This window comes from Coenobita brevimanus, chromosome 55, assembly GCF_032717465.1.
Source record: "Coenobita brevimanus isolate Jiangsu-jjx chromosome 55, ASM3271746v2, whole genome shotgun sequence".
Taxonomy (NCBI): Eukaryota; Metazoa; Arthropoda; class Malacostraca; order Decapoda; family Coenobitidae; genus Coenobita; species Coenobita brevimanus.
In genome coordinates this window covers 52,408,044-52,435,522 of record NC_137008.1, presented here as the reverse complement: position 1 = coordinate 52,435,522, position 27,479 = coordinate 52,408,044, and the positions used below count along the sequence as shown (strand labels likewise).

At 41.9% G+C, this 27,479-nt stretch overlaps 1 protein-coding gene across 1 annotated transcript; it reads left to right on the top strand.

Annotated features, from left to right (window-relative positions):
- The first annotated feature begins 114 nt into the window (after positions 1 to 114).
- Rpp30 (ribonuclease P protein subunit Rpp30) lies at positions 115 to 22,318 on the top strand. The gene is made up of 4 exons (XM_080273541.1): positions 115 to 287; positions 1,609 to 1,820; positions 10,418 to 10,534; positions 21,941 to 22,318. Exons 1-4 carry the CDS (start codon positions 128 to 130, stop codon positions 22,316 to 22,318), a joined length of 867 nt encoding a protein of 288 aa, XP_080129667.1. The 5' UTR covers positions 115 to 127.
- The last annotated feature ends 5,161 nt before the right edge of the window (positions 22,319 to 27,479 follow it).

The window sequence follows — 27,479 nt, the reverse complement described above, 5'->3', positions numbered from 1 at the left end:
CTGTGACGGCAGCTCGGCTACAGTAGCCGTTTCGCCTCACAAAACCTGCTGGCATTGGCCTATTGTGACATCAGTCTGTCTCACTCTCAGCACCTGGGACCGTAAACTTATATAGTGGAAGAGGAAAATGAAGCTCGCTCGTGGTTATTGTGATTTAAACATTTGTGCAACAGGTTCCGAACTAAAGAAAACAGTTCTTAAGGCCCTAAGTATCGGGTATCAGACAGTTGCCATCAATACAGAGGTAAAGGATAACTTTTCATCAGAAAAAAAGAAGAGGAAGAAAGGTAAGCAAAAAAGGTAAATTTTTACAAGTTACTAATGCATCCCCCAGGTTGTGCAGCATATTTCTCTGGACCTAACCTAACGTAACCTGCTGCAGCAGAATGCTTACCTTGGAGAGAGATAGGTACCGGTATCATACAATGCGTTTCTGGTGGTGATATCTAGCCTTCAAACATTTGATAACAAGGCTGGCTTTGTTTTATTGCTAACCCCATCAGGAAGTTCAAACATTTTCCCTGCTTTTCTCACAACTCGCCATACTGTATTTAGGATGAACCCCATAATGGTTGCAGTGTTGGCAAAACTGTAGGGGAGCTTCCATGCATATAATTTTCAGCTGCATTTTTCTTTTCTTCTTACTAAACTGTGTCCAGGTTGTCAGTGATGGAGTTACAAACTTTCAGAAATGTGTAACTTCTGTATATTAATTATGTAGCATCATCTGTTTCATGTGCAAACCATGGTAACAGTCTGCCTACTGTGCTAGTCTATAAGGCTAATTTGGCACCAAGGTTAGTCTGTCACAATTGTTTTGTCCCCACTAACCTGATCTAAATTGACATAACCTAATGTAACAGTAACCTTAACCTAGCTAACCAGAAAGACTTGGGGGGGACATATGGGTTTCAGGGCTGAATTGACCCACTATATCCCTGTATAGGATGCCATTGCCAACGTCAGAAAACTAATGAACCTAGCATAATTTGTTATTTCTGTGGAATTTGACTGTCAAATAAATTACTGGATACAAATTTGAAAGATAATTCCTGTCATGCAGTTATCACCAGTCGTTAATGGAAACACACCCAAAGTTTGTCCACGGTATTTTAACTGTATTACAGGTTAACCTCAAAATGGGTGCTATCTTTTAACTCTTTCATGGTATGTGGAAAACATTGCAGTTGAAGTAGATTTAAAACCAGTGTGTTCATTCAGTATACTGTATATACCATAAGCTTTAAATCTGTTCATCTGTCTAATACAGGTTGTCTTGAATTTTTTTACATCTTTATGGAATGCACTGAAAAAGGATGCTTGTACCTGGAGGGATTAATTATTCAAAGAATTTAATCCTGTCTTCTTTTAACTTTGCGCTTGGGTCACTATAAAAAAAGCAATCCTTGTCATTTAAAATTGCTCATTTTTCATTGGAATGATACTTTGAAGCCAGATTTTTTTTTTCTCTCTCTCTCTCTCTCTCTCTGAGCCATACTGGGGAAACCAAAAGCATGTGTATTGCCTAAAGTGCCATTTTGTAAGTATAGTTACATCCCATAGCAATCTTAAATAAGGTGGAGTGCCTGATGTATTTTGTTTTTCCAGGTGACTTCCCAAATGTTCCATCACCACCAAAGTTGGACATAACGAAAGATGATCTGCAGAAACATAACATAACAAGAGAGCCAGTTATTCTCACCCGCATCACAGTCACCTACTCAGATCCAGGCTCTGCATTTCTCTCAAAATTTCGTGATATAATTAAGCAGTATGACATCATAGCCTTTACACCAACAACAGAAGGTGCTCTCAAACAGGTACTGTAAGAGATTTGTTTTCATAACACTAGTGGTAGGTGGGGGCACCCATCATCCACTCACTCAGTGAAGTGGTGCCTGCAGGAGACTCTACACTGAGTGGCAAGCTAAACAGTTTACTGTAAGCCAGGAAACCATATCCTTCACTTGGTGGTAACCATACTGTATAACCAGTTTGTTATGCCTTGTGGTTTAGTGGGTTATCCCCTAAAGTCCGTTCATCACCAATCGGTGTTGTAGATGAGGTATGTTCGGTCTGATCCACATCTAGAAGCCACAAAAAACTGGGAAGAGGTTGCCATGCCTCTTTGATGATGTAAATGGAAGCTAGCAAATGGGAACAGCAATATCTGGTGGTGTATGGCATGATTGGTCCCCCTAGTTGTGGTGGGAGGTCTTCCCCCCCCCCCTTGGCCATCTCTCCACCTCCCTCTGCCCCATTGGATCCTCCTGTCACTGTCTTCTCTCACCCAAATCACCCCAGACCCTCTCTGTACCATTGTGGGGTGTTTAGCAGGCATATTCCCTCAATATACAGTAATCACTCTAATATCCGGACGCCCAATATCCGAACATCCCCACTATCCGAACATAAGAATGTTTCATACTGTACTTTTTTCCATACTATACTTACCTCATTTCACTCTTTAATGTCCTTTATTGGTGTGAATAGGGTGTTAGGAGCTATGCATGTGCAGTAGGAAGGTGTTTTTCTGAGTTAGGCTAGGTTAGGGTCCATAAGTACCAGTCCAGGAGCCAGTCACCAGAATGTTTATTATTGTATGAACCTACTTCTAAACCCTCATTTTATGTTTCTTTTGCATTTATTTCAGTCATTTATGTGCCTTATTGGTGTGATTTGGGTCTTAAATAGGTGCTATGCATGTCCAGAGGGAGTTGTATAGGTGTTTCTCTGAGTTAGGGTCCATAAGTACAAGTCCATAAGCTGGGGCCCAATATCCGGACAGAACCAACATCCGGACCTACCTATGGCTCTATTACGTCGGATATTGGAGTGATTACTGTAGACATTTTCCAGTGACATCACAAATCACGTGGTTTTGTTTACAACCCTATATTGGACGGCAAACTCCTTGCAGTAGTGGCTATCTAGGCAGGGCTGTCAGAGATGGAACTGTCAGATATATGCAGAAATCTGGATCAGTGCCACCAAGATATGTGCAGGAACAAGATAAAGTGTTTGGGGCTGGATCTTTACACCATACCTAGTGAGAAGTTCACCAGTTTCAAGGATTGGGGACCAAAACCAGATCTCAGATATGACGATCTCTATCACTATTTGGTGAACACCCCATTAAAGTTCACAGGGGCATCCTTCAAGGCAAACAGACATGTCACATTGTATATGTGTAATATAGCCAGCTGGAATTGACATACTGTTCATGTAAATTAGCTTGGTACCGGTAATCAGTAAATTTTTGACGTGGGGCCAAGGGGGTAGGGATTCACTGACTGTGAATAGAGTAGTTGATGAATGGAATAGGTTACCCAGTGATGTAGGTGCTGCCCCCTCTAGAGAGTTTCAAGCATAGGCTAGAGAAGCATATGACAGGTATAGGTTGCATATAAAATTTGTCATTCTTGTGGTCACTCTCCTGTGCGAGCTGCCTGGCATGGGCTACTTTAGGCAGGGTAGGTAAGTCACACTTTTGAGGGAGCTGTCTAGCATGGGCCTATTAGCCTACTGCAGTTATTTTCTCTTCTTAGTCTTCGTTAGGTCCTAGGTTCGATTACATTAGTTTGGTTGGGTTAGCTTGGTTTGGTATTAAAAAAAAAAAAAAAAAAAAGTAATTTCCGACAGAAATGAATACAGTAATTCCTCTACTATCCGATGTAATAGAGCCAAAGGCATGTCCAGAAAGTGGTCCTGTCCGGAAAGTGGGCCCCTAGCTCCTGGACTGATACTTAAGAACCCTAACCCAGCCTAACTCTGAAAGCCACCTAAATAACTCCCAACCGGACATGCATAGCACCTATTTAAACCTATTTAAGACCCTGTTCACACCAATATTGGACATAAAGCATGAAATAAATGAAAAGGAACCAAAGAATGAGGAATTAGAAGTGACTGTGCCTCAGCCAGGGTACTTACAGCACATTTATGGCCGGCTTTTCTAAGTTTTGGCAATGGTGAAAATGCTCTTGAAGCACGTACAGTAATCCAGTGTTGTGCTGCACTTAGTTCTTTGCACTGTGAGTTATGATTGTTTAACACTGCACATTGTTCTTAACTGCACCACGCCAGTTTCAACCACCTATTTGCACTCCACAGTTAATCCTTTGCACTCAAAATTCTAATTTCTTAACACTGCACAACACTGTAAATTCCCATGTGGTCTAGTGGAAAGGTATTGCAGTTTATTCACTGTTTATTCACCAAAAATGAGCACGTGTGGCTTCCTTTGCGATAGACATCTACTCGCCATCGAAGTTAGGCAATAACTGTTGGAGTGTTGGTGATGGGGAAACACAGTTGCCAGATCGCAACAGCCACATTACCAAACTCCTCAATTTTCATTACCAAATATAACTTTTCATTACCAAATTCGTAGAGCTAGCATTTATTCTTCACTAATTATATATACAAGTGGAAATACATGTAATCACTCTCCTCATAATGAACAGCATGTTGATTATTTTCATGCTATGTTGGCTAGCAGATTAATCAGAGAGAGCACACAATCCACCATCTCCATACTGTGTATCCTCATACATGTGAAAAATCTGTTTGGTAATGCATTATTCTGATTCAATTACCAAATGAATTTTTCATTACCAAATTGGCCCACATTTGGTAACGAAAAATACCAGTACCAAATGGCAACCCTGACAGGGGAGGGGGGAGGAAGGAAGGGGTGAAGGGATCGTGGTGTAAACCAGATGTTTGGTGACACGTGGCAATTTCAAATTACGGGTGGGGAAAAATTTTGGATTTGGGGGGGATCTTTTTTTGTCCATTTTTGGGTTCCAAAGGTCCAGGCCCACAATGTCCGGAAAGTGGGCGTCTGGAAAGTATGGGGATTACTTTATTACATTCAAATCAGTCACACTATAAAACATTGAAAAATGAAAATTTTAAGCTTCAGTGTGAGTTAGGTGTAATTCTTGAAATTTGCCAAAAATTTACTTATTTTGGAAATTTCACTATATAATTATAGGCCTAGATACATACACACAGCCTGTATATATGTTTAAAATAATTTAACAAAATGCATAGTTGACAGTATATGTCAAAACTGTCAAGTTAACTTTTACATTGCAACTGAAACATAACATTGGCTCAAATTTAAATTCTATCTATCTATCTATAGCCCTACGCCCCAATCCCACAAAGGTGGCCGCAGACAAAACGCCTCCAAGTCACTCTGTCACCCACCATTTGACTACCCTCCCCCCAACTCACCCCCCCCTCCTTCATATACCTCTCAACTCCATCCCTCCACCTCATTCTCGGTCTACCCCTCCCTCTCCCTCCCTCCACCTCACCTACATACACCCTCTTAGTCAGTCTTTCATTCTCCATTCTCTCCACATGTCCAAACCACCTCAGGTCATTTATTTTATGCTGATGAATATCACAACCTAAAACTTAAAGACTTCAACAGTATCATTTTAATGATCTTACATTTTACATTAACAAGAAAGTCATACTTGTAGTACATACAGGTACCTATCAAGGTACACGAGTTTGAATTACACTTTTTTGAAATAACGCGATGTAAAAATTTTGTCTTTTTGTTTACAATATACGTTTTTCTTAAGCTAACACAATTTAAGAAAAAGCATAACTTGTGCCATGGGGCATTTCATTTTGCAACCACCTGAAGTCTCTCATTGTCAGTCAGAGCAGGAGACTGATTCGGACGAGTTTTTGTAATGTCAGCTGCTTGTGCCTCTCCTCTCTATCTGTACAGTGTGTGTACATAATTCAGGTGTAATTAAAGGTATGGAATTATTGTATAACTTATTTACCACATAGTACTATAGAAAGTTCACAGAACCTAACTCCTTCACTTTACATGTATTCGTGTGGGAAAATTATGTTTAAATTACACGAAATTCAAATTACACAACTTCTTCTGGAACACAATACTGATGTAAATCAAGAGGTACCTAAATATAAAGGGTTGTTGATATAAGTACAGTATTTATCCTCTCATTTGTGATTCAAGTATTTTTGCACTCAGTGAAAAATGTATATTTAACTGGAGCATGTAGGCCTATGGCAGTTTGGCTTTCAGTGGAGCAATAAAACTGAAAATTATACATAATAGTACTAATACTTATGTGTTAGTTGTAACTGAAACAGTTTAGCATACAGACTCACAGTGGTATATTACAGTTTTACACTGAAGTGTTCAATAGTGCTCTGTACTGCACTACTATTAAAGCATTCCGCCATAACCCAAATATCAGTTTCAAATGAATCACACTGAAAAACATTGAAAAAATAAAATTTAAGTTTTAACCTTTCCTAACTTAACCTAACCTTCAGTTTGACCTAACCTGTAATTTAATCAGTTTTAATTATCCATCTGACATTATTGGTCATTGCTGCCATGGAGAATAAAGAGTATGTGTTATTTCATATGGGTGAAACTCTGGAATAATACCAAGATAAGGCCTGTGACATGGACCCTCTTCCTCTTTTCCCACATACACACATGGGCATGTGGGTCTTGTACTCTGTGACACTAACATAATTAGGATATTCCATGACATCTGCAGCTGCAAAGAATGATAAATATGCCCGTATCTGCTCACAACTCATCGGCTCATCTGATATGAAATGCATGCTACAGAGCCGGATGTATGTTGTTGGCTGCCAATTCTCCCTCTTCACAGCACCTATCCACATTTGTCGCCTTTCTTCATTGGCTGGAAACTGGTAGAAGTGTACCCCACTCCCAGTTTTCTGCCTTGTCTTACAGCCAAAGGCACAACAGTGGGATACCATTGTGGAATCTGCTATTCTTTCTCTCTAGACTTCGGATAATTTGCCATCCACTGTGCGTCGTAAACAAAAGTCGCGTGACTTGTGACATCACATGGAAAAGATCTATTGAACCCCCCCAACCCTCCCTCCACCTCCCAGGCCCCCCCCCCCACACCCACTCCACCTCCAACTGCCTTACTGGTTCCTCATCTGACTGTCACCTCCCACCCAAATCAAGCAAGCCAAACACCACGCCACTGTGTCATTGACTTTCATGTTGTTACCCTTGACCTGTTTGATGCAATGGAATGTATTTTATATCTGTTATTAGTTATTTATGAAAGGTTATTAGCGAAAGAATATTAGTTTCTTTGTATAATTTACGCATATGTAATCTGGAAGTGAAGCTTGGACCTTGTTGGAGGGACAGAAGTCAGGAGTAAGAGCTGTGGAAATGAGTTATTTGAGAGGAGCCTGTGGATTCACATGGAGGGACAGACTGACAAATGAGGAAATGAAGGAGCGTTGTGGTGTAGATGTGATTGGAAGCATTAGGAGAAACACACTGAGGTGGTTTGGCCATGTGGACAGGATGGAGAGTGAGAGACTGACAAGGAGAGTGTATGTGAGTGAGGTGGAGGGGGGGAGAGGGAGGGGGAGGCCAAGGTTGAGATGGAGGGTTAGAGTGGAGAGGTATATGAGAGAGGGGCATGTGCGCTGGGAGCAGGGCAATGAAATGGCAGGGGACAGAGTGACATGGAGGTGATTTATTTCTGGCCACCCCTTACGGGATTAAGGCATCTGGCAATAGATAGATACTGTAGTAATCTGGCTCGGGAAATGTAAGTAGATTTTTTTTTTTTTTTTTTTTTTTTTTTTTTTTTATACATTTCAGTATACAGTATATATGACTGTTTGTCTTATTGAGTGATTTACTTATGTATGTGGTGAATCAATAAATTTTTATCTTGCATGCAAAGGTAATTTTTTCCTCTTTTTTTTTTTTTTTTAATGCACACTCATACAGCTTGTTTCACACCTGGGCACTGTTTCATGTTGATTTATGTGATTTTTGTAAGGTAATGTGGCAAAAAATATGTACATGCCAAAAGATTTTCCTATTTTCATTCATGTGCGATTGGTATTTTTTTTTTTTTTTTTTTTTTTTTTTTTTAAATAACAGTGGAGGAAGCAAAAACAAACGAGAGAAAAAAAAAAAAATAATCTAACACCAGATTACTGGTGTCCTCTGTTCATAAAATGTCTGTAACAGTTAGACTTGAACAGCTGTGGGTTGAAATTTGGAGGGAAACAACTCTGGGGAAGCAAGTTCCAGAGAGTTGCAGTTCAGGGAATGAAAGAATTCTGATAGGCAGAAGTTCTGCAATATGGCTGAGTGACATTCCAGTCATGAGCACTACCAGATGCGCATGTAGCACGGTCAGTTGTGCAGTAACCATGAGACCTATGGGACTGAGATTGACATTTTCGGGTGTGTAAATTCAAGCTCTTCAAATCAGTAAGAGAAAACTTTACCTCAGTAAAAGTTGAAAAATCGATGCCTTTTTGCAGTTGGGGTGACAGTCGGGCCTGGTGATTTGCGGCCTCAAGGGGTTAAGGCACTCCAACTGGATAAGACCCAATAGGGTTTACATCAGAGGGATAACAGGAGTTTATTGCTCACATAGTGCCACCTGGGATTAGGCTGGTCTCCCTCACCTATAATGTTGGGACAGAGCAGCTTAGCCCAGGATGCCTGTGCTCTTGATAGGACAGAAGTGTACTGTACCAGATGATCGATGAATGGTGGAGTAGATATGTAAGGTACTATCCATCTGTGACCACCCATGTTAGTAGAAATTAAGGTTAGTACAGTGCTCCTTCACACAATGCGAGTTTATGGGTGGCAGAAACCCTCACACTGTACGATTTCACATTGTGTGAACCAAAGAACTTAAGGGAAAAATGGTATATGGTGGACAGCCCACCTAGGGCTTGGTCTTCGGGTCCCCATGCAGCCTACTCTACCCTACTAATACTTTGTCTAATAGTACTTATTGTTGGACCAATAAATAAAACAACAAATAGAACACCATGCACTTTTATTTAAGTGACTTCTGGGCTTGGTAAGAAGGGAGGGGGGTGGATATGCGGGGCTTAGGATGTCTACTTTTGCCCCGCGGAGGGGGGCACCCCGTTGTCACTCTCACTGTCACTGCTGAGGTCTCCAGGAGGTGCCATAAAGCCTTCAAAGTCAACAGCTGAGACCATGATGAACGGCTGAGTACTGCTATGATGCTAAAATGAACCACAGGATGTGAGGTACAACATGTGTTCTGGTGTGAGTATGGAGGAGAAATGTCTGTTTATCAAGGAAAGTTAGTAGATGGCATGCAGATAGGTGGCCAGCCTCCTGCCATTTTGAATCTGGCTCATTCCCAGCCACCTGCCTTCATGTGACTGACTCACATTGTCCAGCCCAACACTCGTAGTAATGGTGGGAAGTCCATTTTTGCCGTGGAATCATACAACCGATTCGCGTGTTGGGAAGTTCGATTCGTGGATTTTGCATTGGATAAAAATAAGCATTTTCTGGGTTGACCTTGCTTTGTAGGTGATTCGCACCGTGTGAGTTCGCATTGTGTAGGGGTGCACTGTGTATGATAATGGGTGATTGTGAATGGCTGTGTGTGGCCCACATCAGTGGGTATGCTGTTGGATAATACCCCTACTTCTGTGCTTTTGCCATGTCTTAGGTCTGATTTTTGAAGTTGGATTGATGAAAGTGGGGGCACTCCCCATCCACTCACTCGATGTTGTGCTGCTTTGGGTGTCTGCCCTTTCCTCCCTACCTTCCTTCCTCTTCTGTCTTTCTTCTTTCATTCTTTCCTCTTCCTTCTGCCTATGTGTGACTCTACACTGAGTGACTAGCCAAATGCTTTCCTGTACACCAGGAAACCATTTACTACACTGAGTGGTAACCATATAACCAAATTATGGTGCCTGGTGGTTTAGTGAGTAATTACGGCGCTCCAGTTGGATTGAGCCGGTGCAGGTTTATGTATCCAAGGGGTGGTTGGGGTTTATTGCTCACGTAATGCTACTCAGGGATGAGTGAGGCTGGTCACACTCAACTTATATGTCAGGACCAACTTGCTTTGCCCCAGGCTCGGATGCTCCTCATGGGGCAACATAGGATTGGATGGATGGGTTGATGAATGATAGTATGATTGTAAACAGCATAGATAGTATATTTTTTCATTCGCTTGTAGTGTCATATAATGTGTTTATGTTTACCGTCAACAGATTGTAGTAAGTGTAGTTCATCTAGTCATTTTTGGATATGGCTTTAATTTAAGATTTTCCTTTTAGCTGTTTGCTAGTGGAGGTAGAACTATTGTACAAGTATTCAGTAATGGTTTAATACTGTAATTACATTTCTGTTTTATTCCATATCTTTGTAATTCTGTCTTGCTTTGATTTCCTCCAAGCAATATTCTTTAGGAAAAGTGTGTGCAAGTGACTGTTTTCTCTTGCTGTTTTGTGATAAGATAAATGCAGTGAAACTAGTTTAGCTGATATATTTTTTTTAACATTTCTGTTTCTCAGGTTCTTCACATTGTCTTTCTGACAATTTCAGACTGTTACTCAGACGCTAGTGGATGTAGATATAATATCACTAGATCCTGAAGAGCGTGGGACACGTTTTGCTCGCAGACTATTGCGTTTGGCAGTGGAAAGAGATATTTACTTTGAGGTGAGACCCTTTCTCCTGTCTTATGTGCAATATGAAGGTAAGTGGGCACCTGGTGATCTGGTGGTAGAACTCGACTGAGAGACAGCTGTGCGCTCATAGTCTGCTCTTGGCTATTTTGCTAAGGATGAAGGATGAGCTTTGACTTAAATCTTGTGGACTATGGTTGCTTAGCTTCAGGCCCTTGTTTACCTAAAAGGGGTACAGGTGGTCCGTTTTACAAAGTCATCTTACAAATTTTCGACTTTACAATCTTGTACATTCAATAAAGTAGCTGCAGACCTCCCCATACAGTACCTACTCCCCTCCTCACTACATAATGTATCCATCTGGCAAAGCTTTTGACAACCATAAAAGCCTAGGGTCAAAGTTCTTACCAATATACCTTTGCTACATAGCCACTTCAATAAGGCCAGTAAAGAGCGCTTTATGAGCGTGTGACGAGGAAGCAAGCTTTTGTATATATGCCTTTCATCATAATTTTATCGTAGTATACACTTTCAACATTTTTGGTGAGGCAGTTGAACAATAACAGAAGAATAATTGAGCTAAAATATTTGTAAAATTGATTTCTTAGTGGAGCATGTCAGTTGAAGCCCATGGTACATTCCCATGGAAAACTGGGATTCCAAGGAGTTTCTTTGGGCTTATGAGTAAATATACTGTTTAGTAAAAAACAAAACTTACTGAATGTGTCTACTGCCATTCTGAAAGAATCTCTTCTCTAGCTCACATAGCTATTAGAAAAGTTATTATCCTCTGAAAGCCATTGCAGTCAGGCCATGTGTCGGACCACTCATTTCTCAGCTGAATGTAGAGTAAACCGCTGTGCATGCTTGCTCATAAAAATATAATTTGCATTATAATCTTGTTGCTGCCGGATGATTATATTCAGCTTGGCAAATACACCTCAGACTGAAAAGCATGATGGTGGGTCGTTTCTTATGCCTTCTGATGGTGTTAAAGAAGGATATATCTAACTCCCTCAATTCTTAAACTATCCTAAACAGATGAAGTTCCCCAGCAATTAGTAAGGCTACATTAGATTACTGTACATCACTGGGTTGAAGGAGTTAAAAATAAATGCAAATATTAGTGGCACAAAAGCTTGGAATGTACATCCACAATCCCTGGACAAAAATAAATTCCCTGCTACACCCTGTGGGGTGGAGGGCCTTGAGGATAGTTATCTAGAGTTAACCCCCTGAAACCAAGGATGTCATTTTTATTGTACTTTTGTTATCTCCAGACTTTTTGATTCATTTAAGAAAAGTATAAACTGTAGGGTTTAGATATAGCTTTCACAAACAACTTAATTACTAAGGTTGTTTCATGTTAACCTGGCCCAGATTTTTGCCTTTTTGCAACATATTTCATGCAGCTAAGTGTAGGAACAAGACAATGCTATGGCTCTATAGTCTTCTCACAACACTTCCTCATGATTAACATCACACTTAACCCCTAAAGACCACAAATCTTCCAGCCCCCCCTATCCTCAGATCCACAAAAGGGTCCGATTTTTTAACTTTCACCAAAGTGATATTTTTTCTTACAGATTTCAAGAGCTCGAATTTACACACCAGAAAATGTATGTTACACTCTCATATGACATGGTTGCCGCAGTATCAACTGTCAAAGAAAGTCAAAAATAAAATTTGTTACCCCTCGTGTAGAGAGAGAGAAATTGTATCAAAATAAATTTTGCTCTTGTTGATTTGAAGAGGTTGATTTTACACACCAGAAAATGTATATTTCACCCTCATATGTCTAATGGTTACTGCACAAGCAACCATCAAAAATTAAAAAAATAGCCACTCCTCAATGTGAGCGAGAATGGGGCATCCGTGAGAAATAAGGGGGAATAGAGAGTGTGGAGTGGCATCAGGAGGAGGTATTGGTGGTCTAGAGGGGGTATTAGGGGTAGTTTGGGTGGGAGGGGACAGAAGGCAGCGTCCAATGGGGCAAAGGGAGGTGGAGAGATGGCTTGGGGATTGGGGGGGGGGTTCCCACACCTGGAGAGGGGGCTGGATCATGCCTCTCACTACCTGATCTCTTAGTTCCCACTGACCAGGTCCCATATACTGTACATCATAAAAGAGGCGGTGCTACCTACTGCCTGTTTTTGGTAGCCTCTGTGTCATTGTCAGCCATAGGACTTTTTGAGACATTTTCAGTAACTGTCACCCGACAGCCGTAGGTCTTGGGTTAAGTGTTTTATCTGCTGTTGCAACTCAGTATTCAAGATAGACATATAATAATTTTAGGCCCATGAGGTTGTTATATTATGCTGAATAAAAATGTCTGGAGGTAACAAGAATGGACACAAAATCTTTGGAGTGAAAGGGTTGAGAGAGGATAGTGTTTGGAAACTCCCTGTACTGTTGTTTGCAGATGATACTGTGTTGTTGAGTGAAGACGAAGGGGAGCTGCAAGGCTTGGTGGATGAGTTTGAGAGAGTGTGTAAGAAACGGAACCTAAAGGTGAATGTAGGGAAGAGTAAAGTGATGGTCTTTGAGAGAGGTGAAGTTGGTGAATGTACAGCGAGGTTAGATGGTGAGGAATTGGAAAATGTGAGTACGTTTAAGTATTTGGGTAGTGTGATGAGTAAGGATGGAGGTTTGGAGGGTGAAGTGCTTGAAAGGGTACAGCAGGGAAGAAAGGTTGCTGGTTCCTTGAAAGCAGTGATAAGAAACAGGGAAGTGAGCATGGAAGTGAAAAAGTTACTACATGACAGTACAGTAACCCCTCCAATATCCGGATCAATAGAGCCATAGGCAGGTCCGGATAGTGGTCCTGTCCGGATATTGGGCCCCAGCTTATGGACTTGTACTTATGGACCTAACTCTGAAAAACACCTATACAACTCCCTCTGGACATGCATTGCACCTATTTAAGACCCAAATCACACCAATAAGGGACATAAAAGACTGAAATAAATGCAAAAGAACCATAAAATGAGGTTTTAGAGGTGAGTTTATACAATATTAAACATTCTGGGTACTTTTTTTTTTTTTTTTTTTTTTTTTTTTATGCGAGGAAGAAGGAACCAAAGGCCATGAGCCCGCAGTAACAGTTCCCTCCAAGAGAAAAACAAAATACAATATAGAGCCAAATTCAAGATCCGATCATTTTGAGATGCCTGGACACACTGCGTTTGAAAGACTGGAGATCATAGGCAGCAGGAAATACAGACAGAGGGAGACAGTTCCAGAGCTGACCTGTTGCATAAATGAAAGACTGGGAGTAACGGTTAACTCTTGCATTAGAGAGTTGGACAGAAAAAGGATGAGAGTTTGCTGCCAGGAGGGTGCTACGCGCCCGTCATAGAGGTGGAGGAATGCAAGCAGACAGTTCAGAGGAGCAGTGACCATTAAAGTAGCGATAGAAAAGAGATAAAGATGCAACAGTGCGGCGAAGAGACAGAGGTTGAAGGGAGTCAGTAAGAGGAGGAGAGTTAATGAGACAAAAAGCCTTTGACTCCACCCTATTGAGAAGAGCTGTATGTGGGGAGCCACCCCACACATGAGAGTTGTACTCCACACAGGGGCGGATAAAACCCCCGTATATAGTCAACAATTGCGCAGGGGTAAAGAAAGAGCGGAGTCGGCTTAGCACACCCAATCTCTTGGAAGCAGATTTTACAAGAGATGTAATATGATCTTTCCAAGATAAGTCCCGAGTAAATGAAACCCCAAGCATGTTCAAGGATGATGCAGGATTAAGCTGAATATTATTAAACATTAGTGGGTATACCTGTGGAAGATTTTGTCGGGTTGATAGGTGTAAGAACTGAGTCTTAGATGCATTAAAGACAACCATATTATTTTACCCCAGTCAGAGATACGAGCCAAGTCAGACATTAGGTGTGCCATAGCCTCATCCCTTGTTTGTTGAAGTAACTGTTGAGATGGGCGTTGCGGGAACCGAATGGAAAGGTGAAGGGTGGAGTCATCAGCGTATGATTGGATATGGTTAGATGTACAGCTTAGAAGATCATTGATGAATAAAAGGAAGAGAGTTGGTGATAGGACAGAGCCCTGAGGAACACCACTGTTGATAGATCGAGGAGAAGAACGATGGCCGTCTACAACAGCGGCTATAGAACGACCAGAAAGGAAGCTAGCGATGAAGGCACAGATAGAAGGATAGAAACCGTAGGAGGGCAGTTTGGAAATTAAAGATTTATGCCAGACTCGATCGAAAGCCTTTGAGATGTCAAGTGCAATGGCAAAGCTTTCGCCAAAGTCCCTAAAGGAGGATGACCAGGAGTCTGAAAGGTAGGTGAGAAGATCGCCAGTGGAGCGTCCCTGACGGAACCCATACTGACGATCGGAAAGAAGGTTGTGATAGGAAAGATGCCTTAAAATTTTTCTATTAAGAATTGACTCGAAAACTTTTGAAATACAGGACTTTAAAGCAATTGGACGATAGTTGGAGGGTTGGGAGTGGTCACCCTTCTTTGGGACTGGCTGGATGAGAGCAAACTTCCAGCAAGAAGGAAAGGTACAAGTTGACAGACAAAGACGAAAGAGTTTGCCTAGGCAGGGTGTAAGCACAGAAGCACAGTTCTTGAGAACAACAGGAGGGACCCCATCAGGCCCATATGCCTTGTTAGTACTGAGGCCAGTGATGGCAGAAAATACATCAACTGAAGAAATTTTAATGTCAGCCATGAGGAAGTCAGAGGGGGGAAGTGATGGAGGAACAGCACCGGAATCGTCTAAGGTAGAATTGGAGGAGAAAGTCTGTGCGAAGAGATCTGCTTTATCAGTAGAAGAAATAGCTACAGAACCATCAGAGTAGAAAAGAGGAGGGAAAGATGATGAGGTAAAGTTGTTATATAGATTTTTGGCAAGTTGCCAGAAGGAGCGAATTCGAGTTGGAGAGTTGAGAGCATTTAGAATGGATGAAATTAGTTTTAGTAGAGCGAAGAACAGACTTAGCACGATTCCGGGCAGAAACGTAAAGATGATGTGATTCAGGGGTGGGTTGGCTCCGGTACCTTTTGTAGGCCCTCTCCTTGTTGCGGACAGCATTAGAACAAGCGTGATTAAACCAAGGCTTTCTTGCGTTAGTCAAAGGATATGAGAAAGGAATGTATGCTTCCATGCCCGAGAGAATAACCTCCGTAATGCGCAAGGCACACTCAGATGGCTCACGGCCATGGAAGCAATAATCATTCCAGGGAAAATCAAAGAAGTACTGCCTGAGGGCCTCCCAGTCTGCAGCTCCAAAATGCCACAGACGACGTTTCCCTGGAGGGTCCACAGGTCGCACCAGAGTGATAGGACAGGTTAAGGTAATAAGGTTGTGATCAGAGGAGCCCAACGGAGAGAAAAGATTAACAGAGTAAGCAGAAGGATTAGTTGTGAGGAAGAGGTCAAGTATGTTGGAGCTCTCTCCAAGGCGGTCAGGGATACGGGTAGGGTGCTGTACAAGCTGCTCTAGGTCATTAAGGATAGAAAAGATGTAGGCTTGTTCACCAGGTGGATCCGTGAAAGGAGAGGAGAGCCAAAGGTGGTGGTGAACATTGAAATCTCCAAGAATGGAGATTTCAGAGAAAGGAGAAATGGATAGAATGTGTTCCATCGTAGAAGTAAGATAGTCGAAGAATTTTTGATAGTCAGTAGAATTAGGGGATAAGTAAACAGCACAGATATATTTAGTCAGAGAATGACAGGAAAGCCGAAGCCAGAGTGTGGAGAATTCAGAAGAATCAAGTTCAGGAACACGAGAGCAAGATAAGTCGTTGCGTATATATACACAACAGCCACCTTTGGCTTTGAAATGAGTATAGAGAAAGTAGGAGGATACAGAAAAGGGTTTGCTGTCAGTTGCCTCAGACAGCTGAGTCTCCGTTAGAAAAAGAAGGTGAGGTTTTGAGGAGGAGAGGTGGTGCTCAACAGAGCGAAAGTTAGAGGAAAGGCCGCGAATGTTGCAGAAATGAAGAAGAAGAGAGTCAGACAGTGGTTCCAGGCACCTTGAGTGGAAGTCATCGGGAGAGGGGCAGATGGTGGGGGCATTTATGGTCCCCCCCCCTGGGGACTCCGAGGCTTGATATAACGACGCCATTTTAGGTAAATTTTGAATAGGAAGTGTAGTGTGTACTGTGCATGTAGTTTGGTGAAGATAGTTAGAGAAATTTGTACTTGAGAGCATGCTGGCCTACTCTCTGTGTAACTGAGACACTGAAAAAGTTCAGCAAAGGGGGATGGTCAGGAACTAGTCCTGAGGGCTGATGAAACGGGAGCTCCAGCACTCCCTGTCATCAGCTTTCCATCCACCTCGGGAGTACTGCCCTGCTCGACTGGTGCTACAGTCTACTCCACCTTACAAGTCCCTTGCTCTTGGACTGGTTTGAACCGCCAGTTTGCAGTCCACAGTTAATCCTCTGCACTCTAAATTCTAATTTCTTAACACTGCACAACACTGTAAATTCCCGTGTGTTCTAGTGGCAAGGTATTGCAGTTTATTCACTGTTTATTCACAAAAAACAAGCACCTGTGGCATGCACTGTTATGAGTATCTGCTCTCCATCGGAGTTAAGCTGTGACTGTTGATGTTGGTGGGGCAACAGAGTTGCCAGATCGCAACAGCCACATTACCAATCTCCTCAACTTTCATTGTCAAATATAACTTTTCATTACCAAATTCGTAAAGCTAGCATATATTCTTCACTAATTATATATACAAGTGGAAATACATGTAATCACTCTCCTTATAACTAACACCATGTTGATTATTTTCACACTATGTAGGGTAGCAGATTAATCAGAGAGAGTAAACATTCCACCATCTCCATCCTGTGTATCCTCATACATGTGAAAAATCCATTTGGTAATGCATTATTCTAATTCATTACCAAACGAATTTTTCATTACCAAATTGGCCCACAATTGGTAATGAAAAATACCAAATGGCAACCTGACAGGGGAGGGGGGAGGGGGAGGAAGGAAGGGGTGAAGGGACCATGGTGTAACAGCTGTTTGGCGCCAGGCGGGAATTTCAAATTATGGGAGGGAAAAAAGTCAGATTTTTTTCGAATTTTTCGCGGTTTTTGGCCCATTTTGGGAATATTGGATCCCAGGAGGATTATGTCCGGTTAGTGGGGATGTTCGGATATTGGGTGTTCGGATATTAGAGGGATTACTGTATTGTGATACCAACTCTAACGTACGGAAGTGAAGCTTGGACATTGTTGGAAGGACACAAGTCAAGAGTGAGAGCAGTGGAAATGAGTTATTTAAGAGGAGCCTGTGGAGTCACATGGAGAGACAGGCTGACGAATGAGGATATAAAGGAGCGTTGTGGTGTGGATGTGGATGTGATAGGAAGCGTTATGAGGAACACACTGAGGTGGTTTGGCCATGTGGAGAGGATGGAGGGTGAAAGACTGACGAAGAGAGTGTATGTGAGTGAGGTGGAGGGGGTAAGAGGGAGGGGGAGGCCGAGGATGAGATGGAGGGATGGGGTGGAGAGGTATATGAGAGAGGGGGGTGTGAGTTGGGAGCAGGGCAGTGAAATGGCGGGGGACAGGGCGACTTGGAGGCGATTTGTTTGTGGCCACCCCAAACGGGATTGAGATGTCTGGCAATAGATAGATAGATAGATAGTCATAATTAGTTTCCAGTGTACAGCTGGGGGTAAAAGTTATCGTAACATTTCATCTCTCTGCTTTCCTCAGCTAACTGATCATCCTAAGCTGAGAGAGGTTTGGTATATTTCTCAGTCCACAGATGATTCAGGAAAGAAAGTGAAAGACATGCCCTAAACGTAAAGCAGAAGAGGTGAAGGGCTTGGTATCTCTGTCAGAAGGTAAATTACAACTGTGTCAGCTTGAGGTGTATGTATGTCAAGTTCAAGTTTGAGAGGTTTGGTATATTTCTCAGTCCACAGATGATTCAGGAAAGAAAGTGAAAGACATGCCCTAAACGTAAAGCAGAAGAGGTGAAGGGCTTGGTATCTCTGTCAGAAGGTAAATTACAACTGTGTCAGCTTGAGGTGTATGTATGTCAAGTTCAAGTTTGAGAAGGTGAAAGTGGCAGTGATTGTAGCATATGCACTGTGTGATGACAGGAGTGAGACAGAGAAAGACAGGTTTTGGGGTGAGCTGGATAAGTAGTAGGAGAAATGCCCAGGGGTTATAAAGTGTTTGTAATGGGCGACATGAAGGAGAGAGTAGGTACTGGTCCTGTGAATGATACAATGGGTAATAATGGAGTATCAGGAGAGACTGATAATAGGAAGTGATTGAAGGGCATATGCCAGAAAAGGAGGTTGTACATTTGTAATTCTTATTTCAAATACAAAGATGCACATAAATTTACATGCAGTCATGTTGAAAGGAGCCTGATTGATCATGTGCTTGTAGAGAAATCGCTGCTGGGAACTGTTACTAATATGAGGGGAACGAGAGGACGAGGTAGAGGTTCGTCAGATCATATGATTGTGGTATGCAAGATCAATTTGAGAAGAGTGAGGTGGACCAAGGGAGAGAGGAGCAGTCAGGGAGAGAGACTGAAAGTTGAGAAGCTGAGGATCGAAGAAGAGGCAGATGAATATAGGGCCAAAGTTGAGGAGGAGTTAGAATCACTGAATTGGAATGAAATGGATCTGAACAGCTTGTGGAATACATATAGGGATTTCATAGTTAGGAATGCAAAAGCAGTGTGTGGTGTTCCAAGAGTAACAATAAAGAAAGGTGCAGCATGGTGGGATGAAGAGGTTAAGAGAGCAGTGGAGGAAAAGAGGAAGAAGTGGCTAGAGTGGGTACAGGCCTTTTTTTTTTTTTTTTTTTTTTTTTTTTTTTTTTAATAATGAATGGAGGAAGGAAAAACAAAGGAAAAAAAATAAGTTGAAATAAGAACTGAATATATGGAGAGCAAGAACCATGTAAAGAGCCTAGTGCAGAAGAAATAGGAGGTAAATGATGATCTAGGTAGAAAAATTAATGCAAATTACTCCAAAAATAGAAAGTTATTCTGGAAAGAGATGCGGAAGTGTAGAAGTGACAACGGAAAGAAATGTTAAAGTTTGAAGGATGTAAGTGGTTGATTATTAACCCATGGGGATGAAGTAAGGACTAGATGGAAAGAATATTTTGAAAGTCTGATGAATGAGAATGGAGATTGAAAAGCAACTGTTAATGTGATTGGTTTTGGGAGTGTGCAGAGAAGGAATGCAGTGCCAGGAAACGGGACACTCACAAAAGTGAAGAATGCTGTGAAGCTGCTGATAAATGGGAAAGCAGCTGGGGTTGTTGAGGTGTATGCAGAGATAATTAAGTGTAGTCGGGAGAGTGGAGTGAAGATTTTGTTGGAGCTATGTAAGAAGACATGGATGAGTGAAACTGTGCCAGTAGAATGGAAAAAGGCAGTGAATTTACTCATGTACAAAAATAAAGGTGAACGAAGCGAGTGCAAGAATTATCTTGGCATAAGTCTGTTGAAAGTTGTAGGGAAGGTATATGGAAGAATTATTATAGAGAAAGTAAGAGAGATATCAGAAGTCTTAGTGAGTGACGAACAGGGTGGCTTTAGGAGTGGCAGAGGATGTGTGGATCAGATATTTGCAGTGAGAAAGATAGTGGAGAAGGTGTGTGGGAAGGATAATAAGGTGTTTATGGCATTTATGGATCTGGAAAAAGCATATGAAAAAGTAGGCAGGGAAGGATTGTGGAAGCTTTTGCGCATGCATGGTGTAGATGATTAGCTGCCAGGTGCTGTCAAGAGTTTTTATGATGGTAGTGAGGCATGTGTAAAGGTTAATGGACCTCTAAGTGAATGATTCACAATCATTGTAGGTGAGTGATGTCCCCATGGTTGTTCAATATATATATATATATATATATGGATCTAATGTCAGGACCATCTTGCCTAGCCCCGGGCTCCTACGCTCCTCGTGGGGCGAAGTAGGACTGGATGATGGATGGATGGATGGATGGGGTGATGAGAGAGGTAAAAACACGAGTAATGGAGAGAGGGATGGTGTTGGTAATGAATGGTGATGGATGGAATCTCTCAAAGTTGTTTTATGCTGATGATGCAGTGCTACTTGCAAATCCCGAACAAGAGCTTGGTAGACTAGTGCAGAGTTTTGTAGATGTCTGTGAGCATCTTGCCTTGAGAGTGAATGTAGAAAAGAGTAAAGTGATGGTTATTGAGAGAGAAGGTGACTCCCAGTGAGGTGTTACAGTGAATGGAGAGAGACTGGAATTGGTGAGAGAGTTCAAATACCTGGGTACAGGGACAGAAAAGAGAGGAAAATGTGGAAAAGAAGTGGAAAGTAGAATGACTCAAGAAAGGAAAATAGCTGGTGCTATGAAAGCCTTGATAAGAAGCAGAGGCTTGAGTGTTGCGGCTGCGCGAGGCTTACATGAAAGAGTGTTAGTGCCAACTATAGCATACGAATGTGAGATTGTGGTGTGGCATGAAAATGAAAAGAGTGAGAGCTGTGGAGATGGAGGTGCTAAGTAATGTATGTGGAATGCAGAGAGTGGATAATATTTGTAATAATGTGATGCGTGAAAGATGCGGAGTGGGGAAGTCTGTGGACACCAGAATGAATGAGACTGTATTGAGATGGTTAGGTCATGTGGAGAGAATGGATGACAATAGTGTGGTGAGAAAGGTATATCTGAGTGAATTTGAAGGAGGGAGGAGATGAGGTAGCCCAAGAAGAATGTGAAGGGATATGGTGGATGAGTGTTTGAGGAAGAGAGGTATAGAAGTTGGTGAAGCTAGGGGACTGACAAGAGACCGAGCTGGCTGGATGAATTTTTTGTGGAGAAGCGCATAACCAGGATTTGGCAGCCCTTATTCAATGTGACAGCATTCGGATTGACTCTTATCAGATAGGTATACATGAAGGTACAGAACATGGTGACATTCATTTTTTTATTTTATTTTTTCTCTCCCCCTGTATCTGATGGAGCGGAAGCGTGGCCCATTGAAGTGGGTAAACTTTGGTTGTCTGGACAGTGCTACTTCTCATCCTGTCTTAGCGTGTGAAAGGAGATCCAGATGATGGTGATATTATAAAATAGACTTTGTGTTTGTGATTTTGCCTAACTGCAGGGTAATGTAAGTATTCTAAGCTTGTTTAAAAGGCTTAGTAGGCTTGGCTAGGCTATGATGTTCGGTTGGTTAGATGCATTAAATACATTTTTGACTTAAGAAAAATTTCACGTACAATCAGTTTCTCGGAATGTAAGCCAGTCGTAAGTTGGGGACCACCTATACTCAGTTGATGATATGACATTTTGTGTTTTGCTTTTCCCATTTCTTAATCCTGCCCTCTGCATAGAAATACTTGCAAATTAGGTAGGATGATGACAAGTGATCCATGAGAAACACAAACTTTACAATACTGTAATAGCTGAATGATAATAGAGTAATTTTTTATGTTTAGGTAAGCTACAGTCCATGCATTCTGAACTCCAGCAGCCGGAAGAGCACCATCACCCTGTCCCACATGCTGCACCAGGCCTCACGCTCAGCCAACATCATTATCACCAGCCGGGCCAGAAGTGCTGACCAACTGCGCCATCCATATGACATTATGAACGTCGGCCGATTCTTTGGTCTGACTGAGGCGGGTGCAAAGGAAGCCATAATATCAGTGTCCCACAATGTTGTTTATTGTGCTGCTGCCCGCCACAAAGGTGCCAGTAAGTGTCTGGCTCAGGTCACTCTCTTTGGTCAGGGTAATAGTGAAACTAAATTTGAAGGACTGGATAATGCCAGAATGTACTTACAATCAAATCGTAAGAAAGCCAGAGTGAAGTGATTTGTGGTAGATGGTGGTTACCACTATCACTTACGATGTAGTGCTGCCTACTTCTTTCTTCACCTTTATCATTCTTTTTCTGCATCTACCCTCCTCTCTACCTATTTCTTCCATCTTTCCTGTCAGTTGTTATTACTCTTCTTTCTTTTTCAGGTGGTTTTACATTGAGTGACAAGTCTAATGGTTTCCTGTTTACCAGGAAACCATTTACAGTGCTGGTTGGTGACCATATAACCAACCCACACCTGTTCCCTATGTGTCAACGAGTGAACTGGAGGAGGGTTAGTGCCCCTCTTTGCAAAACAAATAACTCAGAGATGAATGACCACCCCTTAGGTGCTTGTGGTGTCTGACTATAGATAGGCAGATAGTGATTGAGTGTACCATATATGAATACTGTATTGAAACTAAGTTTGAAGGGCTGAATAATATAAAGATCAAATATTACAAAACAGAATAAAACAATGAGTGTATTTGGATGCTGTAGTATGATGGGGAGGTTGTGTTTTGGGTAGTGTGACCCTGAGTGGCAGGCAGGGGGCACGGTGGCTCAGTGGTAGAGCATTCGAAGCCGTGATTGGGAGATTGCGAGTTCATGCCTCGCCTGGGACTGGAAGCGGTAGCATGCTCCTGCAACCTAGCGGGGCTATATGGCCATAGTTGCCTAGCTCGGGGATTAAATCCCTGAGTGGCAGTGTATGTGCTGTATAAGTTATGTAGGGTAAGAAGAATTTGTAAAGTGGTACCAAACACTGCAGTAATCCCAAATATTACTACTGGGTAGTTATTTTATTTTCTTACATATGGAATAATCAGTAGATTTTAATTTTGTACTGTACTCATATGAAAAAAGAAAAAGTGTGTATAGCCTTTAGGTACTGGTATAAAACGTATGTCATTGAAAGGGGTTAGAATCCTTTGGAAGTTCAAGTACAGTACTTCTACATATACTTCACATACAGTATCACCACTTGGTTACTAATACCTATCATCTCTACTGAATATATGAGGCGTCGTGTGGAGTAGTCAGACAAGCGGCGGTTTTTAAAAACTGCAGAAATTGAGTTCGAAGTTTTCCAAACTTCAAACATCAATAACTTTGTTAGTAACCAAGGTATCAACTTCATTTTTTTTATTTAAAGCTTAGTTCAAGCTGAAAATGACCCATGTTATGCATTTTAAATAATGGGATGAAAATTAGTATTAGTTTTAGTAAGGTACTAATTTTTCAAGTGTTAGAAGTATTAGTAGCAGAAGTTGTTGGTTTTGTAGAAATATTAGTATTAGCTGTAGCAGTTGATTTTTCATGTAGTAGCAGTAGTAGTAGTAGTAGTAGTAGCAGTAGTAGTAGTAACAGCAGCAGCAGCAGTTGCAGCAGCAGCAGCAGCAGCAGCAGTAGTAGTAGTAGTAGTTGTTGATGTTGTAACTGTGACAGACTTATTTGAGTAGTAGTGGTAGTAGTAGGAGGAGGAGAAAAACACTGATTCACACTCATAACAACCTGTAAACACTTCCCCCAATGTTCAACAATCCTTAACAGTAGTATTAGTACCTCTTAGTATCAGTATTAGTAGTAGTAATAGTAGGTAATAGGACGAAATAGTAGGAGAACTACAACAAGGGATGCCAGCATTGTTTCCAGCACCACTGCATGTTAGCTAGCCAGCTGCTGTGTGTAATAAACACGAGAAGAATAAAATAAAAATGCAATTTTTCATTTGTGTAAAAAAATAAAATCTGTCAGTAGTTTGTTGTTAGAAACATTGAGCATGAAGCATAGGATCTGGCAACTGTGCTGTCTCAGCACAGGGAGTGGTGGATGTCTGACTCCTCATCATCACACTCACAGCTCTCACCCAGCCAGGCGAGGTGGCAGTCGGAGCCCCTACATTTTGGAGGACTTTTGGCCATATTTACAGTTGCGTTTCCAGACAAGCAACTTGCTCAGATGAAGGGGGAAGGGTTAAAATAGTGGTATATGCACCTAACTCCGAACTGGCAACTCTGTCGCTTGTCTGACTACTCCATGCGATGCCTCATATGCCAAGAATATCACAATTGCGACTGGTGTAATGGTACAGTATTCACAGGGGTGATTATATGGCATGTTGGTGGGTGTTTTGGAGTTTGAGTCAAAATATTTTTACAAAACTGAAATCCCAAAACATTTTGTGCCTTAGCAGGGATTGGTATTGCATCCCTTTGGTCTGCAGTCTACTGTTCTACGTCCACCTCGGATTGTCATCAGTGTACTGTATACCAGACCTTTTCATTAGGCCTGTTATGCAGATGTGCATACAGTGTTGGAGAGAATAGATAACTATAGTTGCGGCGCACAACTCTTAAAGTTGTCATTATCGTACCCTAGCAACCTACCATTCAAAAGTGCGTCCCATTTCGTGTATAACATGAAACACAAGTGATTCGTGTATAATATGTTCATGTAGGATATTTACAGAAGAAATATGTGCTGCATGTGATGTGGTGTGTGGAAGGAAGAGAAGACGGATGGGGGTGCAAGGAACAGCATGGTGGACTGAAGAGGTGAGACAGGCTGTGGCACAAAAGAAGAAAGCATACAATGACTGGATGAGAAGTAGGGGCGTGGAAGATGTTGAGAGGCGGAAGAGAGAGTTATATGTAGAAAGAAAGAGAGAGGTGAAAAGATTAGTAAGAGAGAGTAAGAAGAGATTGGATGAGGAATTTGGAAGGAATTTGAGTGTAAAGTGGAGGGACTGTAAGAAAATGTTCTGGAAAGAGGTGAAAAGAGTAAGACAGGGTGGAAGTGAAGTTAGCAGGGGAGTGAAAGATAAAAATGGTAGATTACTAGTGGAGAAGGGAGAAAAAGTGAGCAGATGGAGAGAACACTTTAAGGAATTGTTGAACATAGAGGATGGAAGTAATGCGAGTATAAGTGGCTGGGGAATGGCTGGGAGAAGGAGGGAGGTGAGAAGACAGGAAGAAATCAGTAGGATAGAAGTTGTGGAAGCAATGAAGAAAGTTAAATTGGGGAAAGCCTTAGGAATTGATGCAGTGTGTGGTGAAATGCTGAAGCATGGGGGAGAGATAGTAGTAGAATGGATGTGGAAGATGTGCAGATTGGCCTGGGAGGAAGGTAGAGTCCCGGAGGATTGGAAGTCAGGTATAATTATTCCCTTGTACAAAGGAAAGGGGAAAAAGAAGTGTGTGATAATCATAGGGGCATTTGTCTTCTTAGTATAATAGGAAAAGTGTATGGTAGGATACTTATTGACAGTTAGAGAAATAACAGAGAAATTAGTTGGAGAAGAACGGGGATGCTTTAGGAAGGGAACAGGTTGTGTAGATCAGATATTCATTCTTAGATCTTTAGTGGAAAAGTTTCTAGAGAAGGGAAAGAAGTTGTATGTGGCTTTCATGGATTTGGAAAAAGCATATGACAGGGTGGATAGACAAGGATTGTGGAAAGTGTTAAGAATATATGGAGTAGATGGGAAGTTGTTGAATGCTGTGAAGAGTATCTATGATGGTGCGAAGGCTGCAGTGCATGTGGATGGTGAACTAAGTGAATTTTTCTCTTTGAAAGTTGGGTTGAAACAGGGATGTGTCATGTCTCCATGGTTGTTCAGTCTGTACATGGATGGGTTAATAAAAGAGGTACAAGGTAGGGTAGTGAATGTTGGAGTGGCCCTGGTGAGAGAGGATAGTGTTTGGAAACTCCCTGTAATGTTGTTTGCAGATGATACTGTGTTGTTGAGTGAAGACGAAAGGGAGCTGCAAGGCTTGGTGGATGAGTTTGGGAGAGTGTGTAAGAAACGGAATCTAAAGGTGAATGTAGGGAAGAGTCAAGTGATGGCCTTTGAGAGAGGTGAAGTCAGTGAATGTACAGCGAGGTTGGATGGTGAGGAATTGGAAAATGTGAGTACGTGTAAGTACTTGGGTAGTGTGATGAGTAAGGATGGAGGTTTGGAGGGTGAAGTGCTTGAAAGGGTACAGCAGGGAAGAAAGGTTGCTGGTTCTTTGAAAGCAGTGGTAAGAAACAGGGAAGTGAGCATGGAAGTGAAAAAGTCACTACATGACAGTATTGTGATACCAACTCTAACGTATGGAAGTGAAGCTTGAACGTTGTTGGAAGGACACAAGTCAAGAGTGAGAGCAGTGGAAATGAGTTATTTAAGAGGAGCCTGTGGAGTCACATGGAGAGACAGGCTGACGAATGAGGATATAAAGGAGCATTGTGGTGTGGATGTGGATGTGATAGGAAGCGTTATGAGGAACACACTGAGGTGGTTTGGCCATGTGGAGAGGATGGAGGGTGAAAGACTGACGAAGAGAGTGTATGTGAGTGAGGTGGAGGGGGGAATAGGGAGTGGGAGGCCAAGGATGAGATGGAGGGATGGGGTGGAGAGGGGTGTGTGAGTTGGGAGCAGGGCAGTGAAATGGCGGGGGACCAGGGTGACTTGGAGGCGATTTGTTTGTGGCCACCCCAAACGGGATTGAGGAGTCTGGCAATAGATAGATAGATAGATAATAATATGTATAATATATTGGTGCATAATAATATGATTCGTGTATAATACGATATGAAATCGGACGCACTTTTGAATGGTACGTTGCCAGGGTATGATAATGACAACTTCAGAGCTGTGTGCTGCAATTGTAGTTACCTATTCTCTTTCAACACTGTATTCACATCTGCATATCCTATACCTGTCTCGCTGATGCTTAAAGTTCTGACTAGTCAGAGAACATCTCCCTGTTTATATTTCTCTGCTCACTAATGATCTTTTTTCCCAGAACACACTACCTTCCCATACTCTTTAGGAAACTCCCACCACTACCACTGCCATCACCCCAACCCTTATTCCAACCTAAAAAGATGGGATGAGATAAGATCCAGAAACAAAGAAACTGCATAATTCTGGGAGAAGTATCATCAGCATGCCAGGTGACATGGGCCACACAACCATTCACACATTGTTTATGCATTTTGAATACTGACCACCTCACAAGCATAACCATGTGCACATAAAATGTTTCCTTTATAGGTGTGCTTTGCAGATGCACCTGTTGGATAGCTAGACATTCCATCAACTACCGCATTAAAAATATGATGCTAGACCCTTGTCATGTGCTTCACCATTCATATTTCATCCCACAAAACTCATGTATTGTACTGCAG

What these genes read in the sequence shown, in the direction of transcription:
- Rpp30 (XM_080273541.1), top strand. Translation starts at nt 128, where the DNA reads ATGAAGCTCGCTCGTGGTTATTGTGATTTAAACATTTGTGCAACAGGT. An exon ending in CAGAAGGTGCTCTCAAACAG is followed by an intron (nt 1,821 to 10,417) that starts GTACTGTAAGAG and finishes TGACAATTTCAG; the next exon opens with ACTGTTACTCAGACGCTAGT. An exon ending in AAAGAGATATTTACTTTGAG is followed by an intron (nt 10,535 to 21,940) that starts GTGAGACCCTTT and finishes TTTTATGTTTAG; the next exon opens with GTAAGCTACAGTCCATGCAT.